The sequence below is a fragment of the Podarcis gaigeae genome (assembly GCF_964106915.1).
Source record: "Podarcis gaigeae genome assembly, chromosome: 11".
NCBI lineage: Eukaryota > Metazoa > Chordata > Lepidosauria > Squamata > Lacertidae > Podarcis > Podarcis gaigeae.
The window spans coordinates 47,930,095-47,955,257 of record NC_139687.1 but is presented as its reverse complement, the minus strand read 5'-3'; the positions used below and the strand labels follow the sequence as shown (position 1 = coordinate 47,955,257).

The following is a 25,163-nucleotide window of genomic DNA, read 5'->3' as shown; positions in this document are numbered from 1 at the left end:
ATTGGTTCCTGAACACAAACCCGGAAGTAAGTGTTTCAGTTTGCGAATGTTTTTCGGAAGCCGAATATCCCCCGCAGCTTCTGATCGAGTGCAGGAAGCCGCACCTTGGTTTCCGAACGGTTTTGGGAGTCGAACGGACTTTCAGAACGGATTAAGTTCAAGAACCAAGGTACCACTGTATTCTTTTTTAAACAGACAAATCAGCAATGTAGGTGGGGCTTAAGTTGAATTTATCTATACTATTTGGTTTATCAATAGGACCTTTTTTTTTTATTAGGACAGCAAATACGTTCATCCTATTTCTTTTTTCAAGGAAAAAACAAAAAAAGTGCATGGATCCTGTTCATGAATACGACTCTCATTGCATTTTAAGACTATATGCTCTGCTAATTTACTGAATTTTCTGTATTCAGTCTTGATAACCTTTCTGGCATTTCACAATTACACAGCAAACACTGAGAACGGAAGCATGATGTAATAAAGTTAATTTTAATTTCAACCAATATACAGCATTACATTTTAATTTATTAAGATAGTGATTCATATATCCCTTGTTAGATATAAATAATTATACACTGGCAGCAAATATACATCTCACTGTTCATGACTCCAAATCCTAATGCTGTTTACATAGCAGTTATTCCTGTTCCCAATAGGAGAGCAACATGTACCTTAACCATGAATGAGGCATTAACAGGGAAATAAATCAGTGACAGTAGCAAAGACAAGTGTTGCATGATTGCAGAAGCTAAGAAAACTGTATTCTCGCTTATCTGAGTTGAAACAAGAAATCTAAAAATTCTTATAAACACATTAAGTGTAAGGTTCCAGAAAAATATCACAAGTTCAAAAAAATTGGTCAGCATCACAAATATGTACACCACCATAGAATCTCAACACAGTCACATCCAAGTACCACTAGAATTTTTAGAAACTGTGACTTGAAAAACTACATTCCTGTGCATTATTCTGTTTGGTGGCCTGTTCTGCTACCACCAGTGTAGATAGAGAGCTCTAAGCAAATGCAAGAATGTTTTCAAAACTTAGGTTTTGGTTTGTAGTTCCACAGCGGTGTATAAAGAGGAAGACACTAGAATCTTGGAAATATTAGCATCATGCAGTTTAAGTCTCAGGGACATCACCCAAGCATTCTTGGCCTCACTCTGCAAGTGACCTCAGACACAGGGCTGCCTTAGTATCACTGCCCCCCCCAAGCCCCAGGCAGCTCCAGTGAGACACAGTGTGTTTCGCAATAATGTCAGTTCATCTCACTTGTATTGAAAATCATCCCATATCAACCAGTTTCAGCAGGACTTGCCCACCTTGAAGATCTCCAGTAAACCTCTGCTTACCTTCCAAAACTTGAGAGGTAAACTACAATTTGGCATTTCACCCATCATCATCCAAATCAAGTACCAGGGAGCTTTCAGAAGTATCAATGCATGTGTTTTCTTATAACAATGTTTCCATCAGTTGAAAGTTGAGTTGGGGAACCTGTGGCTCTCCAGATGTTGATGGGCCCCCAATCTGCATCAGCCCCAGGTAGCAAAACTATTGCTCAGGGGTGAAGGGGCTTGTCCAGCAACACCTGGAGGGTTAAAGGCTTCACACCCTTGTTCAAAAGAAATGAACTATTAAAAAATGACATCTCTGGTGCAATATTTCATATATCCCCAATATCAGTTTGCTGATTAGCACTAGTTAACACAACATCATTAAAAGTCCCAGCATTTTCAACACGTGAAAATCCTTTTTAATATCATAATCCATTATGTTTTCCATCAGTGTTTTGGAGAAATGAAACATTTAGGGCTTTTTATATTAAAAATATAGCTTAAAAATATGTTCTGTGCCATGTTTAATGGATTATACAAACTTAGGATATATGAGGAGTCCACTGATTTTCAAAGAAGTGCATGCACTGGGATTCAGCATCAGACCATTTATTGGATCAAATTCCAACATTTATGAAAGTGAAATCACAGTTACCGGTAATGGAAGAGACAGATAACATGCTTTCAACGGTCATTCACTTTCAACATATACATTACTTAAATGACACTTCACTGAAGCTACTGTGAATCACATTAACACTGATTTCACGCACCCCCCCCAAAAAAAAACCCTAAATCCTAAAATGCTTAACTAAAATGTTATACGAGACATGGATAAATACCACTACTGTTCCCCCACTTCGTTCCTTGTAACATCTGTGCATGACATCACATAGTCGTGCCATGCCTTGTCCTCGTGGCCAAGAGCCAATGATGCAAGGCAGGACTGGAGCAATGCTCAGTATGGCATCACACATGCTTTGTTTAGGTATGAAGAAGGAGAAAGCAGCAGAGTCTACCCATGCCTAATAACATCTAGTTTAAGGACTGCAATCCTGCAGTGTTAGGCTCCTTAAGTCCTATCAAAATCAATGGAATTTGAACAGCCTGTCTGCAGGATTACAGCCATGCTATTCAATATACAAAGCTCTCAAATCCTTTGCTTTCCTAAAATACCCAAGGGTCTTGTAATAAGTTAAAAAGCTCCTCCTCATATATGAAACATGCTGGTAAGAAAGAGTGGATATCTGTCCTCGTAGCTTTACAATATATGGTCACGGCCAACCATTAGCCTTCATTTTAAGAAAGCAAGCAAGTGCAGTCCTACTATGTGTCTTCTCAAAAAGTAAACCCTATTGGGTTCAAGGGGACTTATTCCCAGGTGTCCTACGATACTGGCAAACATCCCTCAAAATGACATTTGCTTTTTATTTCCTCCAGCCCCATTTACAGTCACATATTTCCACCCAGCACTGATGAAGCCCGTTATGTAACGCATTCGCTGGCGTTTCCTGACAGACATTTCTGTTTGGGAAGAGGAAGCATTTTTTCTTTTGCAGTGAAAATCTGCGCTGAGTGCAAAAAGCACATGTATCATGAAAATGTGGATTCCTTGTAAAAGGCAAAAGAACTAGGTTGCCACTAGTGCTGTTCACTATTAAGGAATCTTACTCTGCAGAGAAGTTCACTTCTTCAAAAGGAAAGGTGCGGTTTCATACACTTCAAGAACTATTTGAACAGTGCATTATTTTTGAAGTGATGAATTTGCCTCCAGTAGAAATTAACACTTTGCACAGACAGAGCCACTAAGTGTGGTTTAGCTGAAATAGATTTTTATCTGCAGCTATTATACATAAAATCTCTGGTATATTTTTTCCTCTTCATTAAGCATGTGCCAGTATCTATGAATTTAAGTCAGTGCTAGTGAACATTTAAGATTCTATTGGATCTTTCCTATCATGCATGCTAATACCATTCAAATGCATATAAGGCTGACAGAAATCATTCTCGATTCAGATGGTTGATGTGCAGGCATTCCAGATGATGAAGGTATTTTGCAGAGATTTGCCCTTAAACCTCTCCAGCTTTTCCCAAATTTGAGGTGAAGGCCAGTCAATGATAGTCTATGACCTGACCAGAGTGGCTTCTTTAATCACGCCCATGGTTTGAATTGAAGGTAGGCCATGCAATTGCATCAAGCTATGACCAAGTTGCACTTACAATGACCCAGCTGCACTGTGATATTTTTTTAAAGGGCAACATCCTTCAAAAAAAAAAAAGGTAACAAAGGAAAGGGGACAGAAAGAAAACCCAAATAACCTTCAACATGTAAGAATGGTAACTCCAGCTGAGCCCTACATTTGTTTATTTAAAACTGAATCTACAGTGACGATTGACAGACTGAGAATTATTTCCCTGATTCAATTGTAAAAGACCCAACAGAACGCCTTTTTGTATCAGTGGCTGCCTACACACAAGTGAATCCAGGAGAGGATTCTAAGCAAAATCAAGACAAGGGCTTCCAGTTCAGAGCAGATCATACCCAGAATAAGACTGATCCCCAATGGCTCACTGCCTAGCATCCCATTCCCACCCTCCAAATCCCTTCATATCCTTCCCTTCTGGGTCACTCTCTCTGTTGCCATACTGCTCTCTACCTATGGCTCACAATTCCCATATTATGGGGGGGGGGGGGGCGGTATTCAAGGAGCAGGCAGAGAAGATGGGCAAGGCACAGCTGAGGTGGTTCCAGTTTCAGAAGCCAATGCTCTAGCCCAGCACATACTGGGCAATTAATTACACAAAGTGCATTTTTAAGGGGGGAAAGTTTCTTATTTCCCACATTCTGTTTTCTGTTTGTAAAGTGAGGTCATGTTGGTTGCAGAATGCATTACTGAAAGGACATTCACCACAGCAATGGATGCAAGACTGTTGGTTTAGACATCGTCAAATATTCTGCTTCGCGACATCGACAGGTATCTTCCCCCAGGCTGGTACCTGTAGAATATATAAAGAAACTATATGAAGAACATGTGTTAAACAACTGTAAGTTAGGAAACCTGAAAAGGAAGAACAAGCTATAATCTCTAAAAAATTATGCTCTAATTTTGCCTTATAAAAGATCCTAAATATAAGTTAGAATATAATGATGGCTGGAGAGAAAGAATAAGATATTTATAATTATGTGATCCCTTTGTATTTATTGCTGAATTTCTCACCTTCCTGAATCGGAGTCGAGAGGATCGTCACCAACTGAGTCAGCATTAAAGTCCAGAGGTTCGGCATCTTGAAGAAGCTCAACTCTGTCCCTTTCATTCCTTCCATTTGATCGGGTGTACTTAGAAGCTACTGCTGAAAGAAGAAAAATATTTTTAAACAAACAAACAAACAAATGGTACTGTCAATACGCCATCAGGGTTTCCAAAGCTTAGAGCAAATGGCTTTGAGGGGTTAAGAGCAGTTTTTTTCTCTTCTTCTTCAAAATGAGAATGTGTATTTTCCAAAATCAGCACAGCATATCAACTGGCTTTAAGGCAGCACTCAGCACTGGTGATTAAACTTATTTAATGATTTTCAAACTTGATTCCAAGTTGCTCATATCCAAGTCTCATCAAAATCTCTAGGAGGCAGACTAATCCACGTGTAACTGATTGCGGGACCGGAACCAAAATACAGAAGACTAGCCATGATCCTCAGATAAATAAAGAGGTGGTCAGGCCTGAACTAGCAGGTCACTCCTCACTTAAGAAAGGGAAGAGATCATTTGCCAGGAAAGAGGTAAAAATGCTCTTGGCTCGGTTGCATGACGTTAATACAGAATGTACAAGCGAGGAAAAAAGCTAGCAGGCAATGGCCCTATCTGGGCTATCCATTGAAAGCAGTATCACACCACTTTAAACAGTCAAACTTCCCCCCAAGAACAGTGTTAACTATACTTTCCAAAGGTGCTGAGAGTTGTTAAGAGACCTCTACTTCTCTCATAGAGCAACAATTCTCAAAGTTCCCTAGGAAGAGGGAATTGTGGCTCGGGGGGGGGGGGGGCATAGAGGTCTCTTAATGACTCGGTACCCATTACAAACTAGTTACCCGGATTCTTTGGAGGAAGCTATGTTTGTTTAAAGTGCTAGGATGCTGGTTACACAATGGATAGTAGATGCAGCCTAATTTACTGCAGTGCTGGAAAGTACCTAAATCTGAAATAAAGAGGAGCAGCATAATACCAGTACTACTTCTGTTAAGCAAAAGCCATGGCAAACAAGATAAGCTCTTACATCTAGTTGTATTAGTCTCTGTGAAGCTAGACTCTTTTTGGTCTGCTTGAACATTTCTGTTTCTAGAAGAATCTTCACGGTTGTTCCCATAGCGTTCTTTCCACTCCTGGTCAAAAACAAAACAAACCAAACACATACAACAGATTGTATACATCCTCTAACACATGTAATAGCAGAATAATGTTGTTTGACAATTATTCTTATTGCAATGATATTAAATCACTCTCTCCAATCTTCTGAAATCTTTATAGATCTCCGGGATCCTTATTAGAGATTAGTGGAAAGACTGGCCAGCATAACAGAGGGGTAGACCTGCCTGCTACAAGTCTAAAGCCTTTCCTGTTCCTTAAGTAGGTCTGTGGTTGAACTCTGTGGGGCACAACTTCAGCTGATAAAAAATAGCACCGCCTTATTTTAAACCACAAAAGGTGAGCAACTGATGTTCTACGCAGAATTCAAGTTTCAAATGTGCAGTAATAACCTGGTGCACTCCTAAATAATATAACCAAGGCAACAATCTTATACAAAGCTAGGCATGCCATCAAGGATAAGGCTACCTATGACTCTAAACCACAATGGCTATGTTCTACCTCCAGTGTCAGAATCTGCACACTTCTAAATACCAGTTGATGGGGAGTGTCAACTGGAGAGAGTACTGTTGCACTCAGGTCCTGCTTGCAGGCTTTCCTTGACATCTGATTGGCCACTGTGAGAACTAGGCAGGACCCTGGCCTGAGCCATCAGGGCTCTTAGGTTTTTAAGTTTAACTCTGCACGTAATTGTACTGTGTTTCAATTCTGACGCTGCCTCTTACTGACTAGGGAAAAATAATGAGCTGTTCATATATACCCTTCTCCTGTTTTCACCATCTTCCTGTCTTTGCCGTTTTCTTTTTTCTAAAGAGAGAGAAAATACTTTCATTTACTTTTTATTCCTCTGTAGATTTAATCTGAACTTGTACTTTTTTTTTACTTATTTCTATGGATTCATATAAACTTACAGAATTTCAAACAACAATGCTCTGTCCTAGGTGGTTTTTGCTGTTTTTTCACTTTAACAGTGAAAAACGACAATCAGAGAAATGGGGGTAGGGGGTGGGAGAGAGAAAACACAAACTTTTATAAAATTCACTTTTTCCTAAACTGCACTTAATGCTTCATATGGTCCTGCACCTTTGAGTTCCAGTGCACAATATACTCATTTTTCCATTAATGCATTATCCGCCTGTCTTCCTTCCCCGACTAACAAAATTAGATAATTCAATCATGCACAGAATGTTTCAATTTTGCAGTAGCCCTGAAAAGTCGTTGGTTTATCTTTCTTTTCTCCCAATTTTGAGAGATGCTAGCAGAGGTGCATATATAGTATTAGGTGCCATATTAAGTTACATTCCTAACCTCGCTTGTGTGGGAGTAAACTTTATTGAATTCAGTAGGACTCACTTCTGACTTGACATGGTTTGGACAGTGGTAATAGCTTCCAACTATTTCCCTACAGTCGCTTACAACAGTTAAAAAAATAAAAAACTATAAAATATTTTTTCTTCTTTTTACCTCTTCTGATTAACTCTTTTCCTTCATCAATTAAGTCCGAAGTCATCTCATTGTCTCCCATGAACTGCTGGAATCCCAAAAGATTCAAACATCGAGTTCCTAAACTGATAAAAGCGGGGGTGGAGTTATTTCCATTGCCAAAAAATAAAAGCATAGATATCAGCCGCAAGGTGAGATGTGACCTACTGCCTTTTTGGGGGGTTGACTTCAAAATTGTTTTGACCTCAATCCTAGGGTGAGATTGGAAGGCAGCTGAGCTTATGACTTCTTTTTCCTGACCCCATCTCTGCTCTCTCAGCCAGAAAAAGAATAATATAATGAATGAAGGGGGGGGACTCCTATGTTAACATGAATGAAAAAGCACTAGGTGACCCTTGGGGTTCCTTCCAACTCCACAATTCTAAAAAATGTGATTTGGGAAATGTGATCCCCTAACTGTTTCTCACTTCTAAAACGGAAATGAACATAAATTAAGTGAACATATATGGTGCATGTGGGGAAACTGTGGGGTTTTTGGGGGGAAATCTGAAATCCAGTTGAATATTAAGAAATGAAAGGTGAGATCCTTTAAAATCCTTAAAATAAATTTTATGCTGAAGTGTCTGTACCAAGAGCCATCATCAACTTATGAATACCTACAATAGAATGCAACTGCTTGAGTCACAATTCGTAAAATATGGGAGAGGACACCAGTTATGGGGTAGGTAGAGTATAAAAGTAAAGGTAAAAGGACCTCTGACCACTAGGTCCAGTCGTGACCGACTCTGGGGTTGCGGTGCTCATCTCACTTTATTGGCCAAGGGAGCCGGCGTACAGCTTCCGCGTCATGTGGCCAGCATGACCAAGCCACTTCTGGCGAACCAGAGCAGCGCACGGAAATGCCATTTACCTTCCTGCTGGAGCAGTACCTATTTATCTACTTGCACTTTGACGTGCTTTCGAACTGCTAGGTTGGCAGGAGCTGGGACCGAGCAACGGGAGCTCACCCCGTCGCGGGGATTCAAACCGTCGACCTTCTGATTGGCAAGTCCTAGGTTCTGTGGTTTAACCACAGCGCCACCCGCGTCTCTAGGTAGAGTATAGTTTGCTCTAAATTCTATGGTACAAATTCATTCTGGTCACTTATTACCTGACTATGAGCTTGTCTTGCATCCTATCTTTTTCTACCCACGCTAACTCAAGAGGCTTACTCTGCTGGTAAACACTAAGCCTGCTATCATAAATGAACTTAACTGGAAGCAGTGTTACAAAAACAAAGGAGCATGGGCGACTAAGCACTTGAAGGTTGATGCTAACAAAGAAGGTTGGTATTTCTATTACTGTGCAAGGATGGCACCTGTTTAATTAAGTTTTCCCAACCTTTTTGGAAACACCCAAATATACGGGTGAAGGAATGGATTAGCCATTTCAAATATCCCAACAAACAAAATAAATCTGAATTACTTGTTACTTACCTAAAGTAAGTAGCAACACAAAGAATGACAACCAGCATGGGATAATAGATATAAAATCCATCTGCAATGAAGGACAACACTTTCATGGATCCCATAATCTGGAAGGCAAAAAGCAACAGAGGTTTAATATGGCGATTTTGAGCACTGTTCAGGTGTTTTCGTTACTGCAACTTTTAGGCATTAGAACTTATATTGTACTAATATACATCATGCATATATTCCATCCTTCCTATGAAAATCACAGGGCAGGTTACCCTTCAAATTAAATCCACAGCCAACAAAAGCAAACAAAGCAGTAACAAAATCAGTAATTAAAACCCCAGATTGCCAGTGTAATTAGAGCTATGATAGGCTAACAAATATCCTTCAAAGGCTTGGGCTAACAGGTATGTTTTTACTTGGCGCAACAGTGCTAACAATGCTGGTACCTGTTGTGCAATTCCATAATTGGGACATTGTAGTACTACTTAGCAGCTACTTACCAAAGAACAAAACTGGATGATAATTTCCCACACATGACAACCAGCAAGGTTGTTGGTTTTATGGTCTACCTCTTCATGATCTTGTACCAATAGAATCAACTGGAATGGGAGGTCTGATGCCCATTTTAAATAGACCAACTCAAAGTACTATTTTTTAAAAAATATCTTTTTTATTAAAGATTTCTTGGTTTGCAATAGTGTGTGCAATGCCTCTTTTTTAAAGTTACATTTTCTACAGCTCAGTTTCATTTGTTGAGACATTAGCGTTAGATTAGGAAGAAAAGGGGGGTGGAGGGGGCCATGGTGGGTGATTAACTTTTTTAACAGATAGCTTTTAGATACAGATCTAACAACTTGCTCTGTGCTACCACCTGTTGGCAGAAAAGTGGCATGTTCTGTTTCCATGGCAGTCCCGATGCAGTTCAAGGAGCTTCTGCTAACTACTCAATGCCTCAAGTAGGTGGGGGCTGCATATTTCATTGCAATGACCTTGATCTGCTGCAAGTGCCATTTCATTATTCAGTTTAGACTCAAGCTGTGTGCAACAAAGGTGCACAGAGGGGTGCTTTTGGTAGTTACTGTCAAACCACAGAACTCTAGAACTAGAATACTTTCTTTTGTGGGGGCTGACCTTCAAGCAGGAAGGATAAGCTGCCATGGAGCCATTTTGCACATAGTATTTTATTGCACTGGTTTTTATTAAGAATTGGCAGGCTAGAAATCTATGATTATGCTAGGTGCCTAATTAAATGCAACAAAAAGGGGTAGAGCAATCCAAATCATTGCACTGGACTTGGTGTTTGTGTTTATATTTATGTTTATAGGCATTCCTCCACCCAACTCTGCTGGCCTCTTGCCAGCCACTAACAATGGAGTGAGGCCAGCATCACTTTGCTAATAAAGGGCTCTCTCTCATGCTATCCAGGACAGGTGTGCCGCTGGGAGATCCTTCCAGGTGGCATTCCAGAGGTGGGGAGCGGCTGAGCTAGCTCAGGATCTATTCAGCTGCCTTTGTGTGGTAAGACCTGGGTGGATGCAGAGATCATCCTCCCACTGCCCCATATTTCATTCTGCCACTATGTACAGCAGGGCTGTGTGCAAGGTCCTGTTGCTCCAAAAAGCCCCACAAGTCAGTGGCTGGGCTTTGGATTGTAGCTGTAAGTTCTTCCCAGTTAATTCAATGGAAGAGTTGGGCTTCTATTGAGATTAATGGGATTCAAGAGCTTCACCGTGGATGTATGTAATATTATGTAATGTAATGTAATATGCCAGTTACTGCTAGCAGAAACAATGTCCAGCGTAGAGGTACACATATTTGAACTAAAGATGAGCTTCTATCTGGTATAAAGCAGCCAAAAGAGAAGTCAGATAAAACTCAACAAAGCTGAAATCTTGAGCTGAAATCAACAATATCTAATTGCAGCATTCTTCTTGTGCAATGGACTTCCACGTGTGCAAAAGGAATTTTCCAAGCTTCTCCTTCCCAGTGGGGAGACCTTCCAGAGCAGGATGGGTGTGTGCGCAGGAGGCAGGAAAGGACAGGCAGAACATCACTTCCGGAAAGTTGACTCTTACCCAATGAAACTTTCATTTTTGGCAAAACACTTTCAACTTTGATCTGTGAACACCATTTAACATCTACTGTTGGAACGCATTGCAAGACATATTCTGTTTACTTACAGATGTATATGCAGTTGGCTGTTCTAAACTCTTTGCAATTGTTGAATCCATATGAGTCAAGCCCAAGAAATTCAGACACAGTGGAGGAGTCAAACGGCAAAACAGCCTGCATGAAAAGAGTTGGCAATTGGCAATTTTCTTCTGCATTTGGCATCTCCATCTTCCTTCCACATTACTAAGATCTTATCAACCAATGCTAACTATCAAAACATCTAGGAGCTGTATCTATATTTTTCATGTATACCCATTGCATGTTTTGAGTACTCTTTGTCATAGATTCTTTCAATGCTAAGTAGTAAACAAAATAGCCAACATTTGTATCTGTTCAACATGCAATTGTCACCAACTATCAGCATTCATATATTGGCGTGGGAATCTATTTGGTTAGTTGGCCTGATGTCTAATTGAGGTCAGGACACTCATTTTCCTTTCCATGGAACTTTATGGATCCTGGTGATCAGTTGATTGGCATCGCCTGCAAATCCTACTTTTAGCAGGAAGCTGTGTCTTCACCTGTCTCACATCTGACATCATACATGACATCTAGTGTAGGACAGGTGGGTGTGGCTTGGCCAAAATGGTATCATGGGCTAAATGGGAAGGCCTGGCAGACCTAATTAGGCTAATGGACAAGAGACTTCCCAACACTGATATACTATATTTGAGGTGAATCCAAATCAAGGAAGATAGTGTTCTCTGAATGTACCTGGGTTATTAACTAAGTATGTTATAGTGTAATTTTTGCATTGCCTCACCTCTAACTATTTAAAGCTATCCAAGAAATGCATTAATTAACTACTCACATGCCACTGAAAAGCAAACTATATGCATCCGTCTGATGGTGAGAAGCTAAATAGTAATAGTTGAATACACGGATCCTGAAGACAGTAGAATAAACACAGATACTGAGGAAAAAGATGGTCAAGAAACAAGCCATCTGCAAAACAGACAAAGATTGCATTCACAGTCAGGTAAGTATAATCTGATTTGTTAGCTGCTTTATAAACTGATCATGCATTCTTTATACAAAGAGTTATAGCATGAGAACAGACTGCAAATGCATAGGTGTGAATAACACTGTTTGCACGGTGCACAAAACAAGGGCCTACCAATGACATGCTCTTTGGACTTATTCATACTTCTACAGATGTATCTTGGATCCCAAATGCCCTGGAACTTGGACATTTTTGCTCCCGAATGCCACAAACCCGGAAGTGATTGTTCTGGTTTGCAAACGTTCTTTTGGAACCCGAACAGGAGCTTCCTGCAGCCAATCAGAAGCTGCGATTTGGTTTTCAAACATTTTGGAAGTCAAACAGACTTCTGGAACAGATTTTGTTTGACTTCCAGGGTACAACTGTATATTTCTCTGCAAGGCCACAAGTCACTGTACTTGATTGCATGGAGAAAAGTTAGTGAGAATAAGCCTGTACCATGGGATCAGCTGCCAATCAGCTGCATGACCATTCTACTTTTTCCGCCCAAAAGAAACAGCTATGAGATTACTATGTACAGACATTTCCTTACATGGGGGTAACATTCCTGTACCACACATATACATGAAATCACTTATTGTGAGGAACACCATCTGAAAAGCCAAACTCCACCCACAAAAATCCCCCGAACTCCACCACAATTGCTCCCTCCAAACGTCCTTTCTCAAACTCCAACTCTAAAACTATCAGAAGATACAAGCATTTAAGAAACAAGCAAACTACTCTAGAAGTCCCAAATGTCATTAAGAGTTGATAAACTGACCTCTATGTAGAAATAGTTGTAATTCTTCTCTGCCAGTTTTATGAAGACTGCAAACAGAGACAGAACTGGCCTTGTGCTGAAGAACGTGCATTCCGACCATACGACAATGATAGAAAATGTGGCCAAAATAATTGCAAGGATTCTGTGAAACCATGGCCTCAGCAGACACTCCCAGTACCACTCTGGAAAAATATACACGATTACTGAAGAGGTTATTAAACGAGGAAATAGCAAGGGAAGGAAATGTAAAAATCATTTCAAAGCAGCTCATTTCCTCTAACAGCCGCTGTAGAAATGAATAACTACTATTATGATGAGAAAGAGGACTTTAAGTTGGGTACAGGAGAAATGAACAGACATCCTTTTCTCTCACAGCCTATTGTAACTGCTTGTGTGTGCACTGCTGGCGCAGGTTGGAGTGATATGAGCAGTGTGCTGTGATGGACTTTAGCTTTTACTATTTGTTTTCTAGCATTTTATATCCTATAATATGCAGAACAACACTTACCAACAGTTGGTGTATAAAGATACCGAGCAATCTTGTTTTCAGGTTCTTGAGATGGAAAAGTATGAACAAACTGATGAGTTGCACTGGTTTCATTTTTTGCCACATCCTCCAGGTAAAAGGCTTGCTCTAAAAGAATTCTCCACTGGACCTGCGTACGACGATGCCTTTGAACAGAATAAATTACCTACGGAAATAAAAACAACATTCTAATTATCTATGGCAATAGTTCCAGGGTGGCAGAAGAGAGATGAATAAACAGAACAAATGGCTCAAATATTCCACCAAGTAAGGAAAATACTACTTCCTTAAAAATGCACATTTTATTATTCTATTGCCTTACTCATATATCTCAAAGCGATGTACCACACACTAATGCACACACCAAACTAAAACTGAAAACAGTTTCCCATGCACAGCAGTGTCTATGGCCACCAGTTACGTCTTATGAATTCACAGTCCAAAGTTGCAAAGTAGAATTTGTGACATGCCATTAAACCAGAGACTTCTCTTTCACTGTCAATTTTTTTGGATTTATTAGTCTTTGATTAATTTTCTACTGCCTCCCCTGCAGCACAAGTTCTTTAAACCGCATTGGAAATATTAAAAAAAAAATCAATTATTGGTTCAGATGCACACCAGCTCTATTAGAAAAACAAACTCTTTTGGAATGAGTATACAAACCACGTTAGTTGACTGCAGATGTCTGCACATGTGGATTAACCTAGAAATGGAATAGCTCTACATAAATTTAATACACATGTTTCAGTTAAGCTATCTAGTTACCTGCTTATGAAGTTTAGCCAGGTTTTTCTCTGTCGGATAAGTATTGGGCCTTTCTTCAAAGTCTTCATAGTCATCCATATTCCTACCCATTCTTTCCTGATACTCAACAGGACACTGAAATGAAAAGATAATAGTCTCAACACATATTAACAGCACTACACATCACCACAGCAAAGCTAGCCTGAAACCCTCATAAGAAGCAGCTGAAAGGACACTCACATCCTTCCTTTTTCTAAGCCAAGACTTTCCAGCCAGAAAGAGAGTAGGGGTTGCCTCTCATCTTCTCCTTCTGACCCTCTAAAGTGGCAACAGGAGCCAGAATAGCTCCCTGTGGAAGAGTGTGTGTTAGCACCATTTCAGCCAGAGAAATTGCTGTGATGAGTGCTGCAGCACTCTTCTTGGCTACAAGTGTTTGCAGCTGAGATGGGGTAGTAGCAGGTAACAGCGATGCAACAGCTTTTTTGTGACTTGATTTTTGCTGCAAAAGCTGTTGGGAGAGGGACAGAATATTAAATCAATAAATGGAAAAACTCTACCTTCCATTCTTCCACACATTTTCCATGTATCCCAATTGCCCCAAACCACTGCTGCTTCTAGGGGGGGGGGGGGGGCTGTAGTTTAAACCACAGAGCCTAGGACTTGCCGATCAGAAGGTCGGCGGTTCGAATCTCCGCGACGGGGTGAGCTCCCATTGCTCAGTCCCTGCTCCTGCCAACCTAGCAGTTTGAAAGCGCATCAAAAGTGCAAGTCGATAAATAGGTACCGCTCTGGCGGGAAGGTAAACGACATTTCCGTGCACTGCTCTGGTTCACCAGAAGTGGCTTAGTCATGTTGGCCACATGACCCGGAAGCTGTACGCCGGCTCCCTCGGCCAATAAAGCGAGATGAGCGCCGCAACTGGACCTAACGGTCAGGGGTCCCTTTACCTTTACTGTTGCTTCTGCACCATGATTGATTGATTGATTTAGGACAGACCCCAGCCAGTCAAGCTGACAATGTCATGGCATAAAGGAAAGAGGAGGGAGCAAACTCCTTGGCCAGGCAACTAGGCTGACAAGCCTTGCCATGCTGAGTGGTATTTTCATTACCCATGATAAAACGTGATATTCAATAATATTGCAAAGATCAATTTGTTACCTTCTTTAATATTGTGTCCACACATTTTCTCAAAGGGTGGTTGTATTTGAAGCTTTCATTAACTTTGCGAACCTCCTATTTAAAAGAGAGACCAGAAACACTTTTTTAAAGTATAAGGTGTAGTTGAGTCCCCACCACCACTTTCAATTCATGTGCAATTCAGCAAGATGCAATGCTGCTAAAGTTAAAAATATTTTTGAAAATAAGATTGCAGTAGGACTTCTATCAAACTGCCAGCAATGCATTCTTATTTATGACTTCATTTCATCCTGGCGGCAAAAAGTGGTGGAAAAAATGATGGAGAAGATGGGCAGGGGGAGATGGGGGAAGACACAACTTGTCTGCTTTTGGCTTATGAAACAAACTGGAATATCAAACCATCGGGGAGCAGGGAATTCCCCTTGCATAAGCAAAGCATAGGATATAATCTGAGATATTTTGTGACTTTTTTGCTCTAATGTACCTTAAACTCCAAAGCAAATGAGGGTCTTATCTACCATCCACACGTAGGTTGCAGAATTAACTTGCCTCCATTATATCCTCCAAGTTTTCTTCTGCATCTGCCTTCTCAGTCATCAGTTTAGCAGCCTTGAAATAAGTCTTCATAAGAAGATAACCTTTCTTTGCTCCATTCCAGTGAGAGCGTGGAATTTCAACCAGGCCATACCCCAACAGCAGCACCAAAAGGAAAAGGCCCCAGGTGTTGGCAGCAGCTATTCCAATTGTCTGAAGTTGACTCCTAACATAGAAATAAGTACTAATGATCTTTATGCAAACAAAGCTCACTCATATATTTAAAAATAGAAATTCACTCTCTCCCCTTTATTTTTTAATTTAGATATACATTTCTTTTGCAGATGACCCTCATTATGTGTGAAGCATTAAATCAGAGATGGGGACCCTTTTGCACACTAGGCCTGCCATCATTGTTGATTTGATCTGTGAGATAGTTTCCCACCAGCTGTGTCCACCTGCTCCACACTTTAATAATAATAATAATAATAATAATAATAATAATAATAATAATAATAATTAATACCCCACCCATGTCATATGTAAGCCACAGACTTAGAGGAACAATTAGGAGCCTTATAATGCGTTTTTGAGTGTTCTTTTGTTTCTGGCTTGAATTGCCACTCTTTGAATTTGGCAATGCAAGCCCTGCTTGGATTGGTTCTACTTGCAAACATGATTGGAGCTCCTGAGTGGAGTCGATCCCTGCTGAAAACAGAGCATGCCGTCAGCACTGAAATGAAATTTCAGGGGCAAGGGGAGTGACAAAACTTTGGCAATGCCCCAATTAGCTTTTGGTTCCCAGTCTGACAATTTCTGAAAAAAACCAATTTTATGAAAATACTATATGTATTTCACTATATGTGACATAAAATATGTCCTCTAAATATAACCCCATAACATAGATTTAAATCAACTTTGTACTAAAACAAAATCTTCAATATATAAAGATATAAAAGTGTATAGCAAATCTTACCATTGCAGGTTGAACTTTGGATTTATAGCCACATATATTAAGAATGCTCCAAATATCAGAAGGTATGTCCCATAGTAGATTGCATTTTCAATTAGTGCTGTTTTAATCTTTCCAGTAATGGAAAAGCCTCCTGACCTAGCATATGACTGCATAAAGGGTAACAGAATCCTAGAAACAAACAACAAAATTAATGAACAAAACCATTTCATCTTACCTATCCACTATTCATTTGTTAGCATAACATGCCTGAAACAAAACATAACTGTAGGCCTGGGAAAAACAGTGGCCATAACTTCTGAAATCTGATGGACTACATCTCCCATCTGCCCCAGCCAGCATGGTCAGGGATGTTGAGAGCTGTAGTCCAGCAACATCTGCAGGGCACTATATTGGCTAACCCTGGATTAAAGTAACCAAAAGTTCTACATTGAATGGTCAGCCACCTAGTACTACATATTAAACAATACTAAACAAAATGTTGTTCCTTTGAATGTATTCATTTGAGCTGTTCAAATATTCCAGAAGTTTCTCCAGTTCCTTACCATGTTAAGAACTGTGATGTCCAGTATACCACCCGCCAAAATATTGGCATGATTCCATCAGGAATATAACTCCATGGTTTGAAACATTCATGTTTTCTGTAAAGAAAGAAGGGCAGATTTAAGTATAACAAAGAAGAAAGCATCGGGGTTTTTTCTCCTAAAGTCATGTTTAGTTGTTTCAAAAAAAGATTATGTTATTGCAAAGTAACATTAATTATTTTGTTCAGAAAATCACAAATTAGTCAGAAATGGAACACTGTGATATTCAGAAATCCATGCTGCTTTGTTTTTTTTTAAAAAACCCAGAAACAACAATCATAGAAGCCCTTTTAAAAAGGCCGAAGTAATTCACATAATGGGCACTATTTAAAAATCATGAAAGCAATACATGCAAATTAAATTGATTTCTCTGAGTCAAGCTGAAGCTCAGAGTAACATCTTGGCTATAATTATTCCATCATCACACATGAATGCAAATTTCCACCCTTCTCAATATGGGTTATACATCATAACTTTTGGATTACTCAGACTTTACAATGATTCTTTAACTTCAATCTTCTTCCTAAAATGCATGCCTATGATGTTTCATACAGCAGAGGGGGAATCAGAGAAGAAATTTGGTTCACAGTGATCCAGTGCCTTTCTGGCTTCCCACAGGTTTGCAGGTAATCTTACTGGCCAACTAAACCTACAAGCAACTGATGTCAATGATGTGCCAAAGGCTTTGCAGGCTATAAAGACTGCCTTCCCCCCACTATATATCCCATCACAATCATTAAGAATGGCATTTTGCCGCCTAGATCTCTTAGGTGCAGAGCATTTTCAGTAGCTACTCCACAAACTACAAACTGACTCTTCCTAGAGGGACACCAAGATAATCTTAGGCATTTGTGAAATGCTATGTGATACCTTTCCACTTTAAGATGTGGTAGTTAGGAAATAAGCCAGGGGAAGAGGGAAGGGATACTCTGACTAAACGTTCCCCCCCCATCCAAATTTTCCAGTTAGAGCAGTACTTGAAATAATACAACTTCTAAAGCACAACCAGATTTTAAAATGCATAGAAACCTTTTAAAATGAGAGGTTTACCCTTTTCTCATTTGTATACTGGTGAGTGCCCATGCCACACAGAAACTGAACTTTAGAAAAGAGTAGATCTTTTACTTGTTTCATAAAGTAACTAAGGCATTTTCTAGTCACAGAAAAGAAGTAGTTTAAGATTGCTGCGCATAAGAACATAAGTACCTTGGAGCGGGAGTAGTGTATGAAACATTACTGGTGGTACTTTCAGGTGGACTAGAATTCAGATTAACCTTGCATCGATTGTATATAGTCTAGAGGACAACAACAAAAAGAGTCAGCCATTAGAGAAAAGTGAAATGATATTTCTGGGTGGGGGGAAGGTTATAAAGAAGTCTGCTAATTTAGTTGCATATTTAAATCTAATACAGGCAACTCTCCATTTATGCATGTTCTATTTGCACGTGACCATGCACACATGCAGTGTTGGGATCCCGGAAACATCTTGGAGAGGAGTCCTAGCTTGTGAGTAGACTTTTCCCAGAGGACATCCTCTTCAGGCTATGGGGAGGGTCTTCTCGCAAGAAGGCTTCCCCACCTAACTGCTGACATGTGTGGTGGCGCAGCAGCAGTCGCTTCCCCACCCATCAACTGTGTGAGAGACACAACGTCCGTCCGCTCACACACCAGAGCCAGGGGGACAGGATGGCTCTCACACAGCTGATGGGTGGGGAAGGTTCTTTCCTCACTCATCAGCTGAGCTGATACAGGCAACTCCCCATTTTACGCGACTTCGCATATGCGCATGGGGGTTCGGAATGTAACCTCCATGTAAATGGGGAGTCACCTGTACTCATTTTCACCATAAGGTCACATAAATTAGCTTTACTTATAATGCACCATTTCCAGGTATTTAATATGCAGCCATGTATTAGCATAGAACAGGCAAAGGTAAACTTGACACTCCAGATGTTTTGAGACTACAATTCCCATCATCCCTGACCCCTGGTCCTGTTAGCTAGGGGTGATGGGAGCTGTAGTCCCAAAACATATGGAGGGCCGAGTTTGCCTATGCCTGGCATAGAAGGAATCCACTGATCAGAGCAGCAGAGTAAGGGTCTGCATGTCCAGACCCGGTCCTGTTTACTGTGAATCATAACCATCAGCAGTCATACTCATGCTGGGGAAACCTCCTACATGCAAGCTACTTGTCAGAATGGGGAGGGCCTCAAGATGGGTCAAGGCCTTAATATAGGCCATGAGTGGCATTTCTAGGACCAAGAGAGCAGCTGTGCTCCTCTAGTGCTAGTTCAAATTAGTCCTGGCAAAAAGAGGGTAATGAGAGCTTCAAAGAGGTAGGGCTGGGGAAAGCTGGTGAGTTGTGCCTCATTTTAACCACTGTAACTTTTGTGGCATACAAGCTACAAAAGGGCTGGGGGGCTGTAAATACCAACGATCAAAATGGAGCCAAGCTCAAATTTAATTCTAGACAGAGCAATGGCATATAGTGGATGTCCAAATCTTCACTCACTTTTTATTTTTAATTGTTTCCAATATTGCCTGCTGACAAAGGATTATTTTGAAAATCAAAGCTTTTATGCAACTTGATACAACTTTTTATAAGCATCAGTACTGGCCACGTAATAAAAGAAAATCTGCCACTCCTACCTAGAACACTTTATGCATAATAATCAACTTTCATACAAAGTGGGGAAATAAAATGAAATTCCTTACCGTTGTGACATCCAAAGGCAATATAAATACTATGAGAAAACAGAGGTGCCAAGCAAGTAGGGTAGCTACAATCACAAGCTTGTGTTGTTTTTTGAAGTCTCCATACCGATGTAGTATGATTAATGCCAGAAAGAAGACAACTACTATCTCAATGCCCAAAGCTGCACCACTCATTATTGTCCGTTGACTCCAACCAGGTCGTATAGCTCATCTATAATAATGTCATAGCTATAATAAAAACAAACAACGTTTAATTAAGTTCTCTGGTCGATGATTTGCAATAAACATCCTGGCTGCATTGAGAACACAACTTGGATTAATAGGTATGAATGAACCATATGGCCATGCATGCAATCACTTTGCTACTCCCTTCACACAAACAAACATTGAAGTCTCCCGTTACCTATAAGTTCCCTGTTTTATCAGAACCAGAAAATTATGATTAACAGCTTTAGATATTAAGCCGACTGCAAACCATGGCTTAATATCCTGGCTTGTTCTGTACCTGTTAATCATCACTGTGTGCACCCACCACAAAATACAGGTCTACTTTGAACCTAGCTATATTGTAGCATTTCAGATGAAATGCTAAGGAAATGAAGAGCTGATGGCCATAAATACATCAAAGTATCCCAAAACCCTTTACAGTCAGTAGATTTCATTGTTTGCCTAGTATTTAGTTTTGGACCACAATCTAAAGTGCTTTTTTTTTTTTAGGCTTAACTCATAGCTCTTGCCAATTTGACTTTGGGATGTGTATGATTGTGCTCTTAATCTGCATCTTGGCTGTTAATTCTCCCCCACGCTGCTTTACAGCACTTTAATTTGATTTCAAGTCACTTACATTATGATGAAACAGTAATAATGCCTTCAGAATGGCATTAGTAGCCTTTAAGTGCAATTTAAGTCTCTAAAAACACTCACCCTGGCTATGGAAGTATGTTTGAAAATAAGCAGCATCACTAGAAGTCCCCTTCTGTACATGTTTATTCTACGTGGCTTGGGGCACATAAGTGAAGTACCTTGCAATTCCCTGTCAGCTGAAGGAGTGGCCAATTTAAATGATAGCAAGGCAGAACAGAAGGAACATGCACTCTCTCCCAGTTTCTTACTCAAACCCACTTATTTTTAAGCTGTTTTTCTTCCAGCAAGGCTACTTCCTGTTTAATAGCCCAGCTAGAGGGAAAAAGGCTTTCTAAAAAGCAAGAGGGTTGTATAGGTTCAAATTCTCAGCATGGTGTGCTCCAATCATTCCTCACCCCTTTATTTGGATTGTGGAAATAGACTTTATTCTATGTTCAGAATGTTGCCATCATATCCAGGTTGGCCCCCAAAATGCTGTATAAACCTGAGTGGCTAACCTGTGGTCACCCAGATGTTGTTGAATAACAGCTCTCATCAGCTTCAGCCAACATGGCCAACAACCAGAGATATTAGCCCAACAACATCTGACAGGCCACAGGTTAGTCATCCCTACTCAGAACTTCAACACTGCAGACATACATGAGAACGGAAAGAGTGGGAAATAGTTCACCTAAAGTGTAATGCAGGTTGAAGGCAGTACTGGAAGCTACAAAGAAAGCAATTCTGGACAATTTCCATAATTAAAATATGGTGTCCAAACATTTTCCAAACAGCTTCAGACCAGGATACCTAAAGAACTGCTTCCCACCACAGTAGCATGTTTACTCTCTGAGATTGTCTGAAGAGGCCCTATCACATATCCTGTTAATATCTGAGGCTCATTTGACAAGAATGTGTAGTAAGGCTTTCCCTGTTGCTGTGCTCAGGTATCAGAATGCTTCAGGAGATCCATTTGGCTCCCTTCCCAGTGATATTCTGATCAAGACAGATAACCTTTGGTCTTTTAAGATGCTTCGATTTCTGTTCCTGACTTTTTGCCTGTTGTTATTTGCTTTAGATTTGCGGTGGGTTTTGCGTTTCTTTTTAATGTTTACATTTTATCGAATTTTTCAACAGCCCAAAGTTGCTTCCACCTGTCAAAGCTTATTAAGTCATTATGCAATGACTGCAAATTGCAGTTATATAAACAAGGCATACTTGGGTTTACAAAGGCAGAATGGACATGAAATATTAAAGTCTGGTAACATATTTTTACCATTTTTACAGCACAAGGAAAAGGTGATGTGAAAATGCTAAAAATATATTAACAGCTTTCACAATGGGATGTGTTCAGTGAAGGTTAAGTGATTGAAAGCTTTCTGAATTGTTGGGTGAAGGTTTCAACACTCCTTACCTGTATATATTCTTTCCATGCTTGTGAAAAGGGGGTATCATACACACACATGAAAAAAATGCTGAAATTAGACTATTCCCATTCTTTTATTTCTGTTCTGTATTTAACAACTAGCCTGCCAAGCTATAGGCAACCATGAATTCCATAGAAGTGCGTGAGCAGCTGTTTGGCAGAGGAAAAGACAGATTGCTTCATCCTCCTTCTGCCAGCAGGCCAGACAGAAAGCAATTTTGTTTACTAGCTTGCATTTACTGCCTGGGGAGAAGGGGATTCTGCTTCTCCAGTAAGAAAAGGCAGGCAACTAGCCTATTGGTCGACTAGGGAAAAGGTGCAAGGCAGCTTTATTTATCAGGCTGTTTTAGTCCCCTCTGGACTTCCAATATGAAACGTTTAAACTGAAACATCAAATTCCATGAGACCAAGGCAGCAATCCAAAGGGGCATATTTATCCACTTTTCATATGCATGTCCAATTTCCTGCCTTCACACAAGTTTGCCTTTCAGAAGATGCTCCTTAAGTTTCTCTGATCTGGGGAAAGGACTTTTCAAAGGGAGCATTTCCCTCCTTTGTGCCAGAACCTCTCCTTTAAAAATTCACTAATGTTTAGGTTAGCTTTTCTCCAATGTACACAGAGAGAGCTTTTACATGGGAAGAACTACGGGGGAAATAATAGGACCCACTTCCCCTAGTGCCTGAAGTGGTAAAGTTAGAATTTGACCTAATGCTTTGTAGGACAATCTTCTATGCTTGGCCTAGGCAAGCTACAGAAAGAGGGAGTGGATTGTGTGGCAGCAGAATAAGCTGTGCTATTTCGGAGTACTGATAAAGGAAATGTCATTTTTAAGAGATCCATCATGCTATTATGTATCCCGCTACAACTAAAAAGTTAAAAGCACCATGGATAAAAGTTCAAGCTTACCCTGCATACCTGCTCCACTAGTTTTCTACTTGTGGGAAGCTGGTGCCAAACTTTTTGCTCTGATTTCATTTGAACCACATCAGCGAGGCTGATCAGTGGGGTCTTGTCTTCTGGGCAGCCCAGGACCTCCATACACACTGCCCAGGCTTGTGCCCCAGAGAGGTCACTTAAGTGCTGCTAATTGGGGGGGGGGGGGATTGGGTTATTGGCGGGTGTTATCAGGTTATTGATCTTATTTTGATTTTATATATTGTGATCTTTTCTGTGAACCGCCCTGAAACCTCTGAGTATAGGGCGGTACATAAATTCAATAAATAAAATAAATAAAAATAAAATAATGCTGCTGTTTGACTTCATCCCTGGAGAAGCACTCCATTGTCTCTCAAGACAGATATATTATACAGACAATATATTATTACTATTACTATTACTATTCACCCTTCATCCTAAGTCCACAGGGCGGTTTGCAGCATAAAACGGAGTGGGGGGGAGCATTCAGAAATTCAGCAGGCAAGAGGCACAACCCATTTTGCTGCAGAGTGGCTGGTGTGTCCTCATTTTTACCTATTAGAACTGTTCTCTCTGTTGCAAAGGCTGTCAGGAGACAATACATACCTTACAGATGTTCGCTACCAGAATTTAGAGTGGCCATACACCTATTGTTTTGTCGTTGTTGTTATATTTAGATTTACGTAGCACCAGTCAATCTGAAGATCAGAGGGCGATTTACAAGAGTACAAATTGAAAACACAAAATACACAACAAACAACAACAACGCCCCCCCTCCCCTAAGCACAGTGTTTTTTACACCTGACTCACTCTTTCTGGCCCACATTCTCAGGACCACGAAGACCAGGCAGTGAAGCGGTGCCCCGAAGCCGCCCACCCACAGGGAGAAAGCAGCCTGAGCGGGTGGCAGCCTCCGCCGCTATGATGGAGGGGGCAAATCAGGGTCCCGCTTAAGACTCGTGGCATCTGTTTTCCAAATTTGGGGAGAAACGTCTCTTCCCACCTGGGGAACTTACTCAGCGCTGACGGGGCGAGGCCTCTCCCGGCTCCATCGTCCGCCGCTCGCCTCTCAGCTGAGCCACTTGCGGGGCTCCGGCCTCCGCCAGGTTACCGCGCGACGAAGCGGCCCCGTCTCCCGAGTCGGCTTCCCCTCACAGCAGGCTCCCGCGTCTTTCGGCGGACTCTCCTCAGGCACCAGGCCCGGCTCTCGTCAGCGGAGCAGTAAAGCCGGCTGCCGGCAGAGCCACGGCCGCGCCTGACATTTCCTGTTTCGCCCAATGACTCGCCGCCGTCGCCGCCGCCTTCTCGTCACGACTCGGCCTCAAGCCCGTGAGGAAGTATGGGTAAACGGGAGAGAGAGGAGAAAAAAAAATCAACCCACACAAATATACATGAGGGGAAAAAAAAACCCTTTCACAGCACGGGACTACAACACCCAGGAGCCATTGCGGGAGCTCCCCTGCTGTGCGCATGCGCAAGGAGTCTTACGGACCGTTCGGTTATGTAATAGGACTACAATGCCCAGGAGCCATCGCGAAAGCTGTTGTTGTTGATGCCGTACCTATTTGGTTTACTACGGCTGCAGCAGCCCTAAGCGCGCTTACTTGAGTGTAAGCCCCATCTGAAGTGAACGTGGCTTGCTTGTAAGGTGTGCACCGGGTGGCCGAGTGTCATAGATGCTTGAGTTGACATTCCAGCATTGCAGGGGGTTGGACTAGATGACCCTTGGGGATGCCTTCCAACTTTACAGATATAGATCCTATGAGCATTTAACCTGGCAGGAAGCCTTGCGTGATATGCATGGGAGACTGCACTGCTATTCCTTACTTTCAAGCTGAATGCCAAAAGTGCATCTTCAGCAAAAGCTAAAGATCTGTATGGCAAGAGCATTTTGTTGTTGTTTAGTCGTTTAGTCGTGTCTGACTCTTCGTGACCCCCTGGACCAGAGCACGCCAGGCACTTCTGTCTTCCACTGCCTCCCGCAATTTGATCAGACTCATGTTTGTAGCTTCAAGAACACTGTCCAACCATCTCGTCCTCTGTCGTCCCCTTCTCCTCGTGCCCTCCATCTTTCCCAACATCAGGGTCTTTTCCAGGGAGTCTTCTCTTCTCTTGAGGTGGCCAAAGTATTGGAGTCTCAGCTTCAGGATCTGTCCTTCCAGTGAGCACTCAGGGTTGATTTCCTTCAGAATGGAGAGGTTTGATCTTCTTGCAGTCCATGGCACTCTCAAGA

At 41.1% G+C, this 25,163-nt stretch overlaps 1 protein-coding gene across 2 annotated transcripts; it reads right to left on the bottom strand.

Annotated features, from left to right (window-relative positions):
• Positions 1-468: 468 nt before the first annotated feature.
• Positions 469-24,397, bottom strand: LMBRD2 (LMBR1 domain containing 2). 2 transcript variants are annotated; one of them, XM_083703545.1, is made up of 18 exons: positions 23,947-24,397; positions 19,746-19,973; positions 18,237-18,325; positions 16,992-17,087; positions 16,450-16,617; positions 15,489-15,699; positions 14,961-15,035; positions 13,824-13,937; positions 13,041-13,224; positions 12,533-12,714; positions 11,578-11,711; positions 10,775-10,880; positions 8,613-8,710; positions 7,159-7,262; positions 6,455-6,501; positions 5,606-5,711; positions 4,553-4,685; positions 469-4,331 (listed from the first exon to the last, which is right to left on the bottom strand). In XM_083703545.1, exons 2-18 carry the CDS (start codon positions 19,917-19,919, stop codon positions 4,271-4,273), a joined length of 2,082 nt encoding a protein of 693 aa, XP_083559671.1. In that variant the 5' UTR covers positions 19,920-19,973; positions 23,947-24,397; the 3' UTR covers positions 469-4,270. The 2 variants fall into 2 exon arrangements, with proteins under 2 accessions (XP_083559671.1, XP_083559672.1); XM_083703546.1 differs by having other exon boundaries at positions 4,553-4,682; positions 23,947-24,393.
• Between the last annotated feature and the right edge of the window lie 766 nt (positions 24,398-25,163).